Raw genomic sequence first — 19,085 nt, forward strand, 5'->3', positions numbered from 1 at the left:
ACACAACTATGCTTTGAGATAAATCTTCACCACTGATAAAGTAAATACTGCTCAGCACAGATTCATTCAGAGCAACATTAGGGGGCAAAGCTGGGAGCAGCACATAAAAAGCTAAGACAGAAATTAAATTCAGATCATTAATTGGCATTCTATAACCTACAGAATCATAAGACAGACATTTCCTGACCTGTTCTTATCTGCATCAGCAATGTAAGATAGATTTCTTAGGCAAAACTAGAGCAGCAAAGCAACAAACCAGAATTTTTGTAGGAATTCTCAATGCAACATAGCTACAGCCAACAAATACCTATGTCCCTGGAATTTGGCCAGGAAACCAGCTGATGTGAAGAGAGTGTGGAGAACAAGGTGTCGGTGAACTCAGACATGAGCATGTCTGCATCCAGGAGGCTGCCTTCCTCCATGGGCACTGGGGTTTCTCTGCCATACCTTCTTTTTTGCCAGAGAACCACATCATCATCCTGCCAAAGGAAAGGGAGAGGTCAGGCTGCCTAGCAATGCCAAAGCAGTCTGGGGCAGATCTATAATAATCTATAATCCACAGATCTATATAATCTAAAATCCATAACTGTCTAATCAATTTATAAGATTTGTAATAATTTTCACATATTTAAAGAAAGAACCTCTTTGAGGAGCCATCAAATGAACTGAAATACATCAGTGGTGTTTCTGATACACCAGCAACTTTAGCTCACTGAAATGCCACAACACTCTGGGAAAGGTTTTTGCCCCAAACCCAGATATTGACTAGAAAGATGTAAGATAGATAATAACACTTCCTTGTTTGATTGATTACATAATTACTTTCTGCACATAGTTTAACAATCCCTTGGTTAAAATAAAGGTTTTAAAAAAACGTGACTAGCAAGAATGCAGAAAAAACAACTCCAGTCTTGTGAGATGTATCTGAAACTCTGAGTTTGCACAAGACACTTTTTGCCCATGAAAAATACAATATAAAGTGGCTTGGCTTATCTATCCCTCACTACAGGCTGAGTTACTGTGCACTGCATTGCAAAACCAGTAGAACAGTGCTTCTGACCATCAGCTTATATAGCCAAAGTAGGTCTGATAGTCTAAGGGGACATACTAAACAGTGATACCACTGTTCCTTTAACCATTTTGTCCTTTTATAGGATCCTGGCATATTATCTGCCTGAGGTGTGGGCACAGCAGGAAGATCTGCAACATGTAGCTCCCACATCTTCACAGATTCAGTTACACAAGCAAGGCAGCAGTGCCAGTTACAACTCAGGAACAAGCTGAAATGATGTGCCAGCCCTCAGAGATTGATCTCTCTGGGCATGCAATGCTGATTGCCTTTAGCTCTGTCACAGCACTTTACATTCAACCTTTCCTCCATCCAATTCAAGCTACAAATCTTACATTGCTCTCTGAGGCACAGAACATTAAGGTGTCTAACCTTAATTAAGGCTTAAGCAAGATGCTTGTCTTTAGATTTTAATCAAAGCAAGCTACTGCATGTTACAACTTTGTTATCTGTTGTGGGTTCTACAAGCACAAATGCTGCCACTTCACAGTGCTGTTACCTACCCTGACCAAACTTGAAAGATCTTCATCTTTGTGTTTCTGTAACTGCAAAAGGAGAACAGAAGGTGAAGTCAGAATAGGTCCTGTATTTGCCAGTGGAAGACCTGATTTTGAAAAACTTGTAAGACCCAATCAGGCACAATCAGTCCCAGCACAATAATTTTTAGTTAAGTGGAACTAATCAGATGAGCATGTCTGTACCAGCTTATCATGTTTTAAGTACTCCTGCATGCCAGAAAAAGTGATAAACTCAAAAAGCAACAACATACTGATCAAGCTCAAGCAAACTACTTTTACTATGAAAACCAACAGACCCTTTTCTTGAAGTATGTTCTCCACTTGTGGTATTCCCTAATGACTATTTCAATTCTTCGTTTCCAGTATTTCCCTTCTGTTGCAATGGCCTGAGAACACAAACACATACCATGAATTACACGGAATCACACAAAGGATGAATATTCAATACATTTCCAAGCAAATATTCAGGCATAAAAAATGCAAAAGAAAGCATGCTAATTCTATTTGAGCTCATGTATCAGCAGCCCACACTGTCCCAGAGTTCAGCTACCACAGAGCAAATCTGACAGTACTAACTTCATCTTTCCCACAAAACCCAAACACCAGATGACATCTGACTGCACTGTCAGCATCTCCCACAGCAGCTCAATCATAATCAAGAATTTAAAAAAAGGCAAAAAAAAAAAAAACCCTTTAAAATTAATTTACTGAAATATAATGTAAAAGCACACAATATCCTGTGAATTCCACAAAGTCACATGCACAGACACACAAAATAAGCAGAAGCTGCTATGAATGACACAAAGCAATAGAAATCTGATGTCCAGCTCAGGGAGGACCTTGCAGGCCACACACTGATGGCAACAAAAGGATCAGACAATATGGGTCTTCAATGTACCACAGAGAGCAGTGTGTAAGTTGGGGAGAGCAGACTAATGAGAGTCTTAACTTTGTGTTCGAGGGTCACTTTCAACACAAACATCAACACTGTTCTTTCAAAAACCTGAGACAGTTCCACAAACTCATCTGGAACTCCTTTGAGTTATAAATTATTCTAGAGTTATGCAGTCTAGAGAGAGCCATATACTGCCACATCAAGGGCCTCACTGGTTTTCTGCAAGGAGCCAGAGGGCAGATGTTAGTTTTCATTTATGTTTACAGGAGCACAAAAATGAAAGAACACAAACTCATATTTGATCTGTCTGTGAAACTACCTTAATACAGAGAAAGAAATTGCTTGTTCTGTTGAAACCACACCTTGCTAATTACATAAAATACAGAAAATTCTCTTAGGGTCACTTATATTCAGTCCTGAAAATAGACACCACTGATTTCACACCAACTTCCAGTCAGAAGACAGCAGTGGCTGTCAAAATCTTACCTATCCAAATAGCACTTCTATGAGTTATGATTCATTAAACTACAACATTAACATAAATTACACAGATAACAAAAGTCCTTCTGGTTGCACCTTGATCATCCTACTGTGATGAATTCACAGAACCTGGTTCACTCTGCTTTAAATGGTTCCTCCTAAATAAAAGCAGAGCACAGCCTGGCTATGCTGCCCCTGTTTCCAGCAGACCAGAAAATCCTGTTCCCAGGGTTTCACACACCTCTGGCCGCCGGTGCTCGTCCACGTCCACGGAGCCGTCCAGAGGGGTGACAAAGTGACACACGGGGTTCTTGCGCTTCTCCAGGTCTGCAACGACAACAAAGTGCAAGTGCTGAGCACGGCAGGGCCTGCAGAGAGCTGCCACCTCAGTGCAGGGTGTGACAGAGCCAGCCAGCATTCCTGATCAACAGCACGCAGATCTGGGGCTGTGCGTGCAGCACTCAGCACATCCAGCAAAGCCCCGATCCAACAGCACTGTCTCTGAAACATCCGGCCTCGAGCAGATTCCCGAGCTCCTCACTAGATAATCATTTCAATTCTCTTGTTCCCGCCGATGTCTCGCTCAGCAAGACCCGCCCCCAGCACGGTACTTACACTGCATGTACCAGGCCCTCCAGATGGCGTTATTGAGACGGATTTTGTCTCTCCACTGAAGCTTCAATCCTTTAAAATTTTTCCATTTTGGTGAAACCAACCTTCCGCTGCAAAAAAAACAGACAACAAATCATTCTGCTTTCAGTTTCTCTCTCTCTCTTCATTTCAAGACAAAACCAGTCAAAATGCCAACAGATGAAACAACAACAAGCCACACTTGGCCAGTCACAACTTTTGCTGTCCATGGCTCAGTGAGCCAGGAGCCAGAGATTATTCCAGTCTTCAAGAGTCCTCCACAAGAACTACAAACTGTCACAACTGGTCTCACAAATATCAGCAGGAATGAAATTCATTTCACCTACACTTTTCTTTTTGTCAGTATCACACCTTTTCTAATCCTCACCTATGAGCTTCCACCAACTGGGATTGAGATGACTTAAATTAAGAGGCTTCTGCATGTTTGGTCAGATACAGTTCCATTTGATTTTCCAGGCTGGTCACACTGGAAAGGAGGAATGAAATGCCAGTTCTGGCCCAAGAAAACAACATAACCCATCAATTCTACACTGCTGGTAATCAGAGTGTGGCATAAAGGAGTACCAACAGGCTAGAAAGAGTAACTTTGCTCCAAGGAAAGGCAAGGCTGGAATAGGAAATGGCTTATGCATGAATACTCCTGGGAAATGGAAGGAAAAAAGAAGAAACAGCAGGGACTCTAGTAAGCACTGTATAAACACAAACTACCCAGCCCTTAAAACACACCTTAATGAATCATTAATCCATACTACTGACAGGGCAGAGGAAGTAGGAAATACCCATAACACAGTACATTTCAAGCCAGAGATTAAAGTATAGGAACTGTGCCTATCCCAGATTCTCTCTCTTGTTTTGGGGGGATTTACCCCCCACATCTTCCAAGTTCATGTCTCCTGTGCAACCTTGCTATGAGGGAATTGAACCAGCAATACCAACTGCAATCCATACAAGAAAGGAAACAGGTTCACCCTGACACACTAGGTCAAGGTCAAGGGTGATGGACAGGAGTGACAGGAGCAATGTCACCTACAAACACTCTGCCCTCTCAGAGGAGATGCTCTGGGCACATGGTCAATCAGGAATGGTCTCTGCCATGAACTGCAGTGCCCTGGTACAGCACATTTGCCTCACACATTCAGTACAAATGAACTCAGAGAGGAATTATTTATCCTTAAAAGCTTACTTCACATTTAAGCTCTAAAATTGCTGTGCAAATAGGAAGCACATCCTACAGAAGGGCAAGGCACTTCCCTTGGCTCACCAAAGCCCATGCATAGAGCCTGAGGCTGGAGAACTGATGATTCCCAGTTTCCTATTTGGTCTGGGAAACCTCCCAATAGCAGCTCTTTCTAAAGAAACCTTTTAAAAACATGCAATGCTAAAAGTCCTAAGCCTAAACAGAAGCAATCAGAATGCCAGAGCTGCCAATAACAGGATATTAAACCAACATTTTTTCGTATTTGGCTCCATTTCTTTCCTTGCTGACACCACAACTGCTCTCACACCCAGGTACTCCCACAACTCTGACAGTAACAGAGAGCAAATGCCAGGCTTCAGACAAGAGACAGGTAAAGAAAACCAGCTCTGCTCTTTCAATTTTACTGCTATATAAAATGTCAGTTGTGGCAACAGGTTGTAGCAATGCACCAGAAGATGAGTTGCTGCCCGACTGGGAAATTTTTTTTCCTTGTCTTCTTTAAAAATAAACTGCAATGTTCACTGCACAGCCAGCTCTGCCTCAGAACCACTGCACACCTTATCTTTCCTTCCAAACCCAGACCAAAGCACACCTTTTCCTGTTTCTCATCTGTACATTAACAGCTTGGAGACAGGAGATTAACATGTTGGTGCATCACCACCACTGACAAAGTGCCCACATGCCTTTGACTAAGAAATCTGTCAACTTAATGTTCATCTCTTCATAGCTCTGTGTGACTCGACAGTTTGCCAAAGCAACAAAACTCTAATAATCTGCACTCAGAAATAACAAGAGCAAATGCTTTTCTATAAAAAGACTAAAAGGAAATGTAATCAAGTCTGGTACACTCCTTGCATCTTCAAAGAGCTAATTAAAACTGGAATTAAAACACAAATAGTTTAAAATATTTTCAATTACATTCTTAGAAAATGCTAAACAAGACTAGTACATCAAAAGAAGGAAGTGATTAAGAACCTATTCTTAAAATAATTATTATTTTTAGTTCCCATGGGAGCAAAACACAAGTCCAGCTTGAGGTCATAAGTGAAATTACTTCAGCCTCAGCGAAGAGGAATCAGCATGAAGCTGACAACAATATTTAGACACTATTCCAAATTCCAAAGTCAATGGAAAGTCAATTACTTTGAACAGCACTGTGACTGAGAGCAGCTGCCTAACTGAAAGCAGTCTTCAGATTTTAAAGCAGCAAAACAACAACAAGGAAAAAACCCAAACAACTGGAGACACCATCTGACTGCTGCTCCTGCCAAGTCCTACAGCAGACATGGAGCAATTCCCAACAGGTGGATGGACACCAAGTACCTGCAGCACAACCCAGGAGCAGCTCCAAGAGCTGCTGCAGCTCTGGGATGCTGCTCCCAGTGAGAGGAGCAGGAGAATGTGCCAAGGGAGAACTGGACCCAGCAGTGCCAAGGCAGGACAGCTGCACCACAGCTTGTGGGAATGCTGGTGCTGCACAGAGAGTGCCCAAGCTGAGAACACAGAGAGCCAGGCCCCCAGGTGCATCCTGCAGGGGATGCTGCTGCCAGAAGCTCAGCTCATGAAAGCAATGCTGGAATAACAGGTGACTTTCATGCTCTCCTCACTATCACACAGATCAAATCAAAGCAGCTGAAAACCATCTGGTGAGTGACTTGCAATGCATTCCAGCAGCTCAGCTCAGTCTCCCATGTAGAAATCTCCATCTCCTGGGTCCAAATGTCCTCATGGAGTGATTTGATCACAGCAAACCAGCCAAAAGAGCTTCAGCTCAACAGCAAGAGAGCTGGAAATCCCCTTGGACAGAGTGTGCTTTGGAGGGCTGTCAGAGGAGCAGCTGCAGGCACCCGAGGCTGCCACTTCCATCTACTGCAACTTTCACCTGAGAGTCCTGCATTCACCAGGAGAGGCTGGAGTCCACTCCCAAGGTTTTTTACACGAGTTTTCCCACTCAGGAACTACACCTCAGACAACTGAGATCCAAGCAGGCAGACAGATAAGGCAGCACTGGTCTCTCACAGTAACACAACTCTCCATTTCTAAAACTCCAATGAAAGCAGCTGTATTTTAAAACAATTACAAACCTTCAAACATCACAACATTTGCAGCAAAGTACAAGAAACAGACATCCACTGTGCGAGTGTGACCCGATTCCCTTCAACACCTTTGATTCTAAATTTTTCTTCAATCAACTGAAATGTAATTAGGGAGCAGGTTTGTGTTCTAACAGTATCCATTTCCAAGTAAAGTTCTGCCTCTCATAGTTTTGTTCTAGTTCATGATCTTGCAGGATGTTTTAGTGATGCTTTGGACTCAGCAGAGACAAGGCAAAGGGGTGACCCTCTTTCTTAACAAGTGAGATGCCATTCACTGCTGCAAAATTTAAACCAGTAGCTCTCCCTAGCACTGAAACAACATTCAATTAATCAACTCAATGAGAAACTCCTCCCAACATCTGTAAGCAGGATCAAGCTCTGAGATGAGATGACTCACAACAGAAGAATCCTCTGCTCTCCTCCCTTAATCAGAGGATTTTAAGATGGACTTCAGTCAGCATAAAACCCATGAGAGAAGTTCCCTCTGGATATGGGCAGAAAGGGACATCTATTTGTGTGCAAACCCAGAAGAAATTTAGGGATCTTTCCTTAGTCAATAGCATTAAGAAACAGCATCATTTTAGGAAATTGATTTCAACACAGAGCTTGAAGGGGCAGAGAAGCACTTCAAAATATTAAGATAAATTCCATATATCCTCTACTTAGCAGGTGGTTTGAATACATGTCAGTTAAATGGAAACTATATGGTACAGCATGGTAGAGCTGATGCTTTACTCAGCTGCTTCAGATTCAACTTGCAGTTCCCCATTTTTTATCTCCCTCAGAAATGCTCACAACAGTACTACAGCCTTATGTTTAAATCCTTTCCTAACAGAAGGCAAGAGGGGAGATTTTACTGTAAACATCAGCCTGGAAAATCACCTTTTCTCATTCAGAAAAATGTAAGTTCATTCCCCACACAATGACGTGTAAAAGTCGCTGAGCAGGAATTTCAGCTGGGAAGTAATTTTGGGATTGTAGTGAACTAAATGCTGCATCAAGGAAGAAGTTTTTAAAATACCCTCTGAGGATGGACTGCAGGATCTCCTGCATAAAATAAGGAAAGAGTGAATTACATGCCTGTGGCTACAAGGTGTGTGTGTGACACAGTAGGAGGAGGACATGGATTTTTTGATACCACCATGCTTTGGACATAAAACCCTCATTTCCACCTTCTCATCTTTCACTTGTTTGATACACAAACAAAATCTCTGGCAACATTTGGCTCCCTAGCTCAGGAGCTGTTATTTTTTCTCTTCTCCTCAGAGAGCACCTGGCCAAGATCTATGGTACATGGAATTTAAACACAAACCTCCAAGTGCTGTGGTTTAGATTCCACAGGTCTGTCCTGCTGCCCAAATATGTGTTCCCAGCAGACAGACTGGAAAGCAGCTACTGCACGTTTGCAGGAACCATTTCTCCTACAGATCACTGGATTCTAATGTGCTATGGTTGTAAACAAATTATTTTGTTTTCAAAGCTGAATTTTATCAATTCTGTTTATGGGAACAAGCTATAGAAATGTCCTATGTTTTCCTGTTTAGGTAATGGATTCCCCCTGCCCTTGTGCTAAAACAACTCTTTTTTGCCTAATTAGCTCCAGCCTAAAAACCCACTTCCTCTGTGCCTCCCCCAGTTCCTTCCTGTGCACAACTATGCAATTTTTTGAGGTAGGGTAAGAATTTTATTACAGGTAATTGCAATGAGGCTTTTAATTTAAGTAACAGCACAAAAATCAGACATGATAATACAGTAGTTAAATGGATTAGCTTGTTCAGAAACACAGAAAAGGAACTTTCTGGCTTCTCCCCAGCATTTTTTTTTTTCAAAGGCGTGGTTTTAATTGGTTTTGTCATCTCCAATCTGTTCTGCTGGGGAGTTGGGCCTGTCAGCTCAGCCCTCCAAGAGCCAAAACTAACAGTATTTCCCCAAACAAAGGTTCATTCAGAGAATCAGATTATATGCATTGTGTGTTGGAGCAAAGGGGCAGGCAAGAGAAACCAAAACATTTCTACACAGGGTGAATATGTGTAGGACTGGGAGGGACTATGTTTTAGCATCTCACAATTCCTACCTACAAAGTTAATCCCAGCTGCAGCCTGAGGATACTAATCCCAGACAGAGCTCATTTTAAAAGCCAGATTTAGGGCAGGTCATTTGCTTTGCTACCTGGCTCATCCTCCTTCCCTGAAATCCTCCTGCAGTAGCAGGCTCAGGGTTGTGGGGGGATCTTCTACTGCCCACAGACCATAAAGGACAGCAGGGAGCTTTGTGCTGAAGTTAAACACTTTAAAACAACCAAAAGTCCCCACACTGTTTGATTCATGACCTTTTTAAAAACAATACTTCTATCTTGAAGACAGAGATACTAGACCAGACAAATATTTTTCCTCTGTCATGAGCAATATCTATAAAGAAATGCAATAGAAATAAAAAAACAAAGATCAAATTTAGCCACTGGAAAATTGGAATTGCAACACCTGCCAAGAAACATGTTATCTGCACTGATTTCACACAGGCAGGCTCAGGTATGCACCTCCTGAAATGGAACAGGAAAGTGAAAGGTCAGCTGTATGCCTGAAGCAAATACTCCTGCCCCAACATATCTACAAGAAACATTGATTTATTTATATTATAAATTCAATGCTATTTTAAGCGTGGAAGTTTAATGTAATTTGCATAAATGAAAGTTTGCAGTGCCTGGGCTCTTGCTCTGACAGCCTGGTCTATGCTGGAGTCAGGAATGACCAGGCAGGTGTTGTGTCAAGGCAGCCTCCTCAGGGACAGCTGAAAAATTCACATTTTGGGAGCATTATCACACCAGCCCTGACAGTTTTGCTACCACCACCACTGTGTCAACCAGGGAAAGGAGTCCCTTGCTGCAGTTTCAGTCAAACACAACATGGCAGGGTCAGCTGTGTGCAGGGGGAGGCTGCAGGCAGCTGGGAAGGACCACTGAGAAATGCCTTCACCAGATGCAGGTTTCATACAGGTTATGAAACAGTGAAAAAAGCACTGGGCAAACATAAAGAACAGTATAAATATCAAGGAGACTTGAAGGTTATGGTGTCCTTCAGCCAGTGGTTATTTAAAGACTCAGAGTATTTAGACAGTTTCTCATTTCCAGTCAGAAATCAAAGGATATTTCTAGAAATCTTCCTGCTTTTCAGACACTTGTCCAACAGTGGCTCACTTTAGTACAGAACTGGAACAGCAAGAAAAGAAAAAAGTTTCTTAAATACTGTCATTAATAAGTCAGTCAAAAGGCTGAGAAAATGGGCCTTACCATCCCATCTGTCACAGCTGACCCTCCCCAAACCTCTCCCTGATCCCTGCTGTCTTTAACTTACTCCTTTACAAAGTTACATACTCTGTAACTTCATAAATACTAACACTTTATAAAAGGCCACAAACTTCCACTGTCAAAAATCAGTACCTGCTTCAAGAAGTACCAGAAACCCCAAGGAAAAAGCAGCAGACACACAAAACTGTCAGAGTGCTCTGAAATCCCACCCCTTCCACTGCCCAAATCTGAAATGCCACAGTGGAGAGCAGCTGCCCATGGGCACAAAGAGTGTCAGTGGCAAAGCAAGGACAGAACACCAGCCACACACCCCACACTAGAAATGCTACCAGCAAGGGTGAGCTTGAGAAAGGATTAGATTTACATTTTTCACATCAGATCAGTACATTTGGTTTTTCTTCTTTTTTTCAGTACATTTTGTTTTCCTTCTTTTTGAAGTGCTCTCATGCACGGTAGACAGAAGTGTCATTTTTAGAGTTGCTTCAATGTAAAGAGAAGTGATCCTACTTATTTCAGTGTCTTGAAATTTTCCATTTCTTCCTAAGACTTGATTTCTGCCACTGGCTTTTCATCAACCTTCTCAGAAGCACAATATTCACTACAAAGAGCTGTTTCCCAACACAGATGAGCAGGAACTGATAGGGTTTTGCAGGACACCTCTGTTTGCATTTAAAAGGATGGCTGTTGGTGAGGGACCCTCTTGTATGGGGAGCTATAAATGTGTCAGAATCTTTTTGATCATCAAGGTCCTAGCCTAGATTAATGAACTGATCAAGATGTGATGATCTGGAACTTAAAAGATTTTTCACACTGAAAAACCCAAACAAACCCTATCAGTGTGGCAGATCAGCCCAGCTCTCTGAGCAGCACACATACCACCGGAGCCCAGAGCTGTTTACCATGCTCCAGAAACCCGAAACCAGCACTTCTGCTGCAGAGGATACTGTAACATTCCCTGAACAGCATTACAAGCCTATAAATACACTGCAAACTTCAGGGATCTTATTCTGAAAGCGCCTTACAGGTTTGTAAAGGCAGAGATGCTCCCCCAGCTCTCCCCTTGTGACACAGAGCTTTCATCCCAGCTGTCTGCAGCCAGCTCCCTGCAGCTTGAAAAACACCAGGCTGGTTCCCAAATCCAGTTATTACAGACTCAAGACTGCAACAGCACATACAGTTTATTCAAAGTTTACATAAAAGCTGAACCAGAAACTACACAAGAGACAGAAGCAGGGTAAAGGCACCATTGTGTTACTACTGAAACGACTCAAAATCAATCCAAACCCCATAGAAAGATAATGCAGGGAGAAAACTCCTTCCAGAACTCACATAAAACAGCCTGGAATGTGTGGGGGAAAGTCTCTAAAAAGTCATGCACAACTCACAGGAAAAATCTCCACTTAGACCTTTCTTGGATCTGTGCAAACAAGTGCTCTGGCAATTCCTCACCAAAACCAGCCCTTCAATTCACTGCCTGTGCCATGGGGAGAGCCACATCTCAAACACCACAATAAAACTCCCCAGAGCTCACCCATCCAAGACCACAGACCCCTGGGGAAGTTGAACATTTAGAGAACACAGAGTGGAAAACAAACTTCCACCCCTGGGTCACCAGTCAAACTGGAGCTGTGAAGATCTGTCTGCTGCAATTCAGGGAAGCTGTATGAGCAACCCTTCCTTAATTAATTGGGACACAGGGCTGGCAGGGAAGCTGCTAATAATGCTCATTTCACATAATCCTCACCACACTTTTCCCAGATGGCTCCCACTGCCTGCCTAGGACTGGACAGGCCAAGGGCAATGCCAGGTTCCCACACACAGATGGAGAGATCATCCCTGTCCTTGGTGGCTCCAGTCCTGCTGAATTGTTGGATCTGTTACTTTATAATGTTGGTGGGTATGGTAACCATGCACAGCACAGGGCACTGATGAATGTTTTATAGCAGTTAACTTCATAAAGCAATATTTAACCTCATTATATGCAGCAAGTGTCAGAAGAAGTTGTTTTATTGCATTATACTCTTACAAAGTCATTCCTTTGCTCCCAGTAACCACCATGATTAAATATCAAGCAGCAAAATGGTTCAGAAATGTTCATGCCATCCACCTGTGCAGCAGCTAAAAGACACAGCTGGACTGACTTTCAAATGGACTGAGACAGTTTGTGTCCCAAAGCAAGTGGTGATTTCACCAGCAAAACATGTGACAGCATCAGCACTTTCACAAATCTTACTACAAGCAAAACAACCAAGTCACTAAATGACCCTCACTCAAGTCTTTTCTTTGGGCCTTGTTTTTCCTATGTGCCAAAAATCACAAAAAAACAGTCCCAACCTTTATTCTGTAGAGTCCTGTCCTGGGGACATGACAGTCCCTTGGGAAAGCTCATGTGAAAGGTAAATAACACTTTTTACATGTTTATTGTTATGGAGAGAAGCAACCTCTCCAAATTTCCTAGGATCTGTTTCCCCATTTTCAAAAGCCTGCTTCATGCACCCAGCCTATAATCACCACATGCCAAGTTTAGACACCAAGCCTACTAATGTGCTAATAAAAACTGCTAATAAAAGTTTTAGTCTCCTTAAGCTCTGCTAAGATTTTTACTGGAGATTTGAGGGTTCTACTTGTTCAACTGGATACTAAAAACAGATGGGATCCACGCTGAGTTCCTAAACAACAGCCTTCAGAGACCAATATTTTATTAGAAACAGTAATGAATTAGTTTTTTTTAGCAGAATTCTATGCATCTACTTGCAGAGCTGAGATCTGCTCTTCAGTAACATTTGCTGATTTGAATAAGTGCAATCTAATCCCATGGTTTCCATTAAGGGTTAACAATTTCACACAGCATGAGAGAGACAGACCAGGACTTAGGAATGCCTCTGGTTCCCATGCAGTTTGACTGAAGATTGCCCTTCCTCACAGGAGGAATGACTCAGATCACAGTGTCACTCCAGTCACAGACACACTGGCTCTGTGCTCTCACAAGACCATGCAATCCCCAGCACAGAATGGGGCTGCTACACAGAGAGCAGCACTCCAGCCTTATCTGCAGCTTCCAGAGACCAAATGCTGCCTGGAATTTTTTCCCAGCTGATACTAAAATACAGTGTAGCTCACTCCAGCACTTGGCACCTGCTTTGGCAAGAGCTGTAAGAACACCCACCCAGCGTGTCACAAATCCTGCCCTGCTCAGTCCCAGCAGTGGCTGAGCAGGTGCTTGGGGAAGGGTCACTACAGGATGAGCCTGTCCCCATGGTGTTCCTGCCAGCTCCCAACATCCAGCCCCTCCCAGCTCTCAAGGGAAATGATATTAGCGAGTGTATTAACTCACTCCCTGAAAGTGAACTGAAGAACTACACAGTTTCTCTTTTTGCTGTTTATAGACACTTCCCCAAGGGAGGGATAATGACATTTTCAGTAGAGAACAGCTACTATGGTGACTACTCAACAGCTTGGATGTCCCAGCTTTTAGATTGTTTCAGTTTCTCAAAATAATTATTTTACAATCTCAGTTTTCTGTTTTAGGTGTCAAACATGGTTGCTAATAATTACCTGAAGTGAGTGCAGTTTCCTCCTTGTGTATATTTGTATTCCTGATCAAGCCAGTTCTCCCATCCCAACACTAGGTTCAACTGAAACAAGCTGACAACATTCAAAGAGCTTCTATGGCTCTGTAACAGATTTAAACATTTCACAACCATATTGAAATCCCAACTTAGTCCTTCCTTTCTTAAAGTTTTATATCCTCTAATCCAGAAAAGTAATTTTTGCATGTTTCCAGGTGGTAAACCTCCTCTACAACCCCTGCATTCAACCTGCTTTCTCAAAAGCTGTGTTTTAAAGAGCAAAGGCAAGGAGCTGATTCCCTTTCACTGCTTCATGCTTTCCCACATTTGGCACACCACCAGCACATCTTCTATCCAAGTTTCCTCAACCTCCAGCCTGTCAGGGACAGATGCTTACCAAGCAAACAGAGAGCTGGACTAAGCTGTGCAGATCCCAGTCTGCAGGAGTTTGTACAGGGAAAAGGGGACACATTCTTTGGACACTGTACAGGACAAGCTAACAGGAGAAGCATGATATCAAACATCCAGACCTTTGTGTGCTGCTAGCAGATGAGCACATTTCAGAGCTGCTCCTGAATCCACTACACAGCTTAGCAGGACCAGGACTTTGCTGTGTTGCCTCTCAAATACTGGGAGTTCTCCTGATGCACAGTTGTCACTGTAAATATTATTAACAGAGCTTGACTAGTCATGGCTAAGCTTACTCAGGCTACAGCTTCTATGTAAACATACAGAAATTCATCAGCATGAGTAGAGAGTGCCCATCCAAGAACAAAACAAATGATATTCTTTGCTCTGGGAAACGTGGCAGCAGATAATACCCATATCCAATGACTGGTAGATCAGGAATGCAAGAAGATCTTCCACTGCCCTCTTCCTGTTTGGCACTTCTCTAACAGCTGCCAAGCCCACAAGCTCAGGTATTTCCTTTTTACCTTTTTTTTAAGTTTTCCTTTTTATGTGCATGCCTTTCCTTTTCTTACCTTGATCTTTTCTGCCTCCAAAGTAACACTTTCAACAACTAACAGAGGCTAAATCAAGTGTCACACCACAGCACCAAAAGCAAAAGTCTGCATGATAAAAAGACAACCAAGAGCAGTCATGGACTTCAAAGAAGAATTACAAAGACATGAGAAACTCTTCCACAATTCTTGCTCCACTTAGTCTCTGTGAATGGTGTGGACAGTGAGGACAAACTAAATTTAATAGCAGCCTAAAATCTGGATGTAAGATGCAGCACAAAGAATTGAGCAGAAGAGCCTGTGATGGCTCACACTCATATCAACATACTAAATGCTGTGGGCCTGAGTTATTTTTAGGACTATTGTGAAACCCCACATTCCAGCTGCTCCCAAGATACACCAGCACTACCACAGAGGCCTGGGCTCTGTATCATCACCCTGGCTGGCTGCAGTGAGTCTAACCCTTGGCCTACATTAGAATTTTGGTGCCGAGGCAACACAGATGGGGCAATATGGACAAGAAGTGTTTTGGACAACAAGCTCACATGGGCTGGGGAAGGGTTTGGCTGTTGGATACAGAAATCACTGAGTTGCTGCAGCCTGGCCAGAAGTCTCCCAGCCACACTGGCCAAGGTCACTTCAGCTGTCACGTCCTTGAACTGCTGCAGGCAGAGCACCCTGTTACTATGGGACCTTGAGGGAAGGGAGAGTAAACAAAGCAGCAGAGGGAAAGGAGGCCAGGATTTCGAGTAAACATCCCCTGCTCCACAATTCTGAAAACAATGAACTTGACAGACTCCAGAAGCAAAGGCTCCTTCGTGCCTCTGCAATGTTTGCTTGAATCTTGTTACGCAGACATGTCTCATAAAGAACAGCCCTGCTGATCTCTGAGGACTAACAGCCACCCCTGGAAGGATCAGTGAAAACAAAAGGCCTCATCCTGCTTGTGCTTCTGCAGATCTGTGCTAGGCAGCAGAACGAGCTGCAACAACTCCTCAGAACAAACCACTTGCACACCTTTGTTCCTTGGCTCCCTCTGCCTGGCAGGACACAGGACCAAGGTCCTGCACTCACCACAGGGATTCCAATGGCACTAAAGGTGTTCACACAAACACCTCTGAGCACCCACATCAGCAGGACTCTCTCAGAACACCAGGGCAGACACAGCACAGGACAAAGCCAGGAGGAGCAAACACCCCACAAGGAGGGTTCAGGCCAGGTCACATTTGCAAGCTGCCACCTTCCCCCCAGATTTGCAAAGCCCAACTCCAAACAATGCAGCTGCTATCTCACTTCCAAAACAAGTACCAGCAATCCTCTTTCTCAAGAAGGGCAAACCTATTACACAAGAGCAAGGTTATCTTCTCCTTACCCCCTCAGTCATCCTCAAGGCTCCACTCTTCTATTCTTGCTCTGAACTCACAAGCCAGCCCTGAGACAAGTAAGCCCCACCCAAAAGCAGCAAAGACAACACCACTCTTCACCTCCTGAGATGGAAGAAGCCCTTTCAAGCTCACACAGAACAAAACTGTAACAGGCATCAGATGCCTTTGCTTGAGTAAGGACAACTTTTCATGGATCTCTCATCCATTGTTCCTTGCTCCTTCAGCTGAAAGCAGCCACAACTCTTATTTCTGCTCTGAACTGTCCCCCCAAAATTCTGCTCTTTGCCCCCCAAATCATGGGAGAATGCACAGGAAAATATTGTTAATCTGCAATGAAACAGAAGCACAAACACCTCATATGTACTCTACCCATAAAGAAATTCTCTGCTTGCTCTGATGTGATATAAATGAGCACCAGAGATAACTCCTAGAAATCCAAAAATTTCCCACTATAATTGAAAATAAAAAGCATTTACCTCTGTATGTAGGAAGACAATGCCACACAAAAAAAAATACAGTAAGAAAATGCATTAAATACAGCAAAAAGGGCTGTATCCACTGCTTCCTTCTACTACATCATCAGCTAAACTAGAAGCAGAGAGACAAAAAGGTCTCTAACTGTGCATTACTGTTGTAGATAATGTGCTGCAAACAGGAAACCAAGGATAAAATGCTCTCTAACAAGTCATTAAAATTTAACAAGTCATTAAAATTTTTTCTGTGCTTTTCAGAAAAAGTGATCAATTCATTAAGCAGCAATGCTTAGCTGCTTAAACAGCTGAACCCTTTCCTCAGATCACAGTACATCAGCAACTGTGTCATGGCAAAGGGTTATCTGCAGGTCAGGAGTATTCTGGCCAAAACACACTGACATATCACTAATTGAAGTGAATCAGATTGTTTCACTAATACCCTGTTAGATGATAATCCAAGCAGTGCCCTGCAATCCCCTTCCATCTGGCATGTCACCTTTTCTCTTGCAGTCTCAAAGGTGACAAAGCAGCCCTGAGAACCACTCCTAACACTGTGGGCTTTGTCCCTTCATACACCTTGCAAGTGGCCACGATCTGGAAAACCAACAAGGGCAGGAATCTTTTCTCTGGCTTAGATGGCTTCTTATGGTCTTATTATCCACTGGTATCATGGCTGGACAGCCAAAAAAAAAAAAAAATCTAATCTATCACAAAGGTAACTGCTGCTGAGCTTGCACTTAAGCAGCACTCAAGAGTTTCCATACCTTAAGGCACAAAGTGAAATCTGCTTAACAGAGAGGGGACAGGCAATTTCCCTGCAGCCATTCACAGTACACAGAACAGCCAAGGTGTCACCCGGGCTCTCCTTACCACTTGCTGCTCAGAGGCATCAAGCCTGGAGGAGACTGATAAGAAATTGTCACTATGGGAATGTCAGGAAGATAAAACACTATCACCACTGAGTTCCAGCTAACTTCTGCTGAATCCAACAGAAGATTTAACACAGGGAGGCAGAGTCCAGCAATTGCAGTGCATGGAGCCAAGGCAGGAAAACAGAAAAGGAGCTTGCAGAGTTGCCACCCAGGCAGGGTCCTCCTGCTGCCTGAAGTGGCACATTCAGCTCCTGAACAAATCTCTCCTGAGGAAAGGGGTCCTGCCTCCAGTGGCAATGAACCATTTGACAGCTCACACAAGCTCACACCATTTAGGCTTCCAAGCCAAAAAGAATAAAAGGGATTTCCAGATTCTCCAGAAGGCCACTGTCAGCAGCACCTCAGAAATCCAGAGAGATATTAAAGGATTTTTGGGGACTGCAGATGAGAGAATGATGCCTCTCAGAACTACACTCAGGGCCGGGAGCAGGTGCTTCTCAGGCAGTTCAGTGAATGTCAAGGGTATTTAGCAGAGCACTGCCTTCCAAAAGCATCAGGACTGCCCTTCAGATAACAGCCTGCTTTTATTACCCTGTAATTTGTATCTGTAAGGTTCCCCAGTAAAGGATGTGTCAGCAAGCTGCACATCTTCACCATCCTCTCCTAAATCTTTCTTCCTTTTGTCTGTCCTATTTCCTTTATTAAGTTTGTAGCTGAGGTGTCACCTTTAATAGGTCTTCCTTTTAGACTCCTATGTCAGCTCACTTCTAAACTTCATGCCTTTGTTTCCCATTTTCTAAAAGGCCAGCACACACACATCTGGGGCTATGAAGTGCTGAGACTGTTTTGGTCATTTCAGAATGGAGAAAGGGAGGAAAAGCAGTAAGTGATTTATCTAAGATCAACAGCCAAGAAACCAAGGGTTAGTGAAGAGCTTTGTGCTTGTGTGTCACTAAGTAAATAAGCTGTGGCAAATGCACACTGCAACATTTCCGATGGCACTGGCTGCTTTTCTTACCAAGGCATGGCTACATTAATTATATCAGGAGTGACACCAAGTCAGTGTGCTTATGTTCAATAACAACCAAAAATTACCATCCAACTCCCATTTGAGCAAAAAATATTTGAAAATACCATATTCAGAATTTTTGTTGTGGTACTAAAACTATTAGAAGCCATTTCTGAAGAACTTTGCTTTTCCTAACCCTATTTTTCAACCCTTCGTGCTTCAGAAACTGTGACAATTGTGCAACTCTAGCTTGCACTAAAAACAATCAGATTCAGGTTTTTCCATCACTGTCTGAAACACAAAGAACCAACTCTATTTTCTTTGGAGGCAACTGAAACAAGTACTTTTCCTAATCATCTTCAGAATTGTTTTATGGACATGTTAAAGGTTTCCTTTCCAGAGCGAAAGGAAAATTGTATGAAAGCTGTAAAATATTTCTATAGCCATCAAAGAGTTTGGAAAGCCTGTCTTTTTCCTCAGAAGTAGCTTAGAAGTTTTGTCTTTAAAGAACTGTTTGTGCCAATGATATTAAGATATCAAAGGACACATGAGGGAAACTGAAAATGCAATTAATTTCTGCATACAAAGAAAGGAAGTTGCAAGC

At 42.9% G+C, this 19,085-nt stretch overlaps 1 protein-coding gene across 3 annotated transcripts in view; it reads right to left on the bottom strand.

The window, feature by feature from the left end:
- Nucleotides 1-19,085, bottom strand: part of MLXIP (MLX interacting protein) — a 40,177-nt gene that overhangs the window by 14,281 nt on the left and 6,811 nt on the right. For 2 of the 3 annotated variants that reach the window (XM_079322355.1, XM_079322354.1), the window contains exons 2-6: nt 3,578-3,684; nt 3,204-3,289; nt 1,884-1,973; nt 1,573-1,614; nt 308-479 (exon numbers count right to left, since the gene is read on the bottom strand). In XM_079322355.1, the coding sequence (XP_079178481.1) occupies nt 308-479; nt 1,573-1,614; nt 1,884-1,973; nt 3,204-3,289; nt 3,578-3,684 (497 nt within the window). Of the gene's footprint in view, nt 1-307; nt 480-1,572; nt 1,615-1,883; nt 1,974-3,203; nt 3,290-3,577; nt 3,685-14,909; nt 14,933-19,085 lie in introns of those variants that run through there. The other variant, XM_079322356.1, reaches the window with a different exon arrangement.

Source organism: Erithacus rubecula (genome assembly GCF_903797595.1).
Source record: "Erithacus rubecula genome assembly, chromosome: 19".
NCBI lineage: Eukaryota > Metazoa > Chordata > Aves > Passeriformes > Muscicapidae > Erithacus > Erithacus rubecula.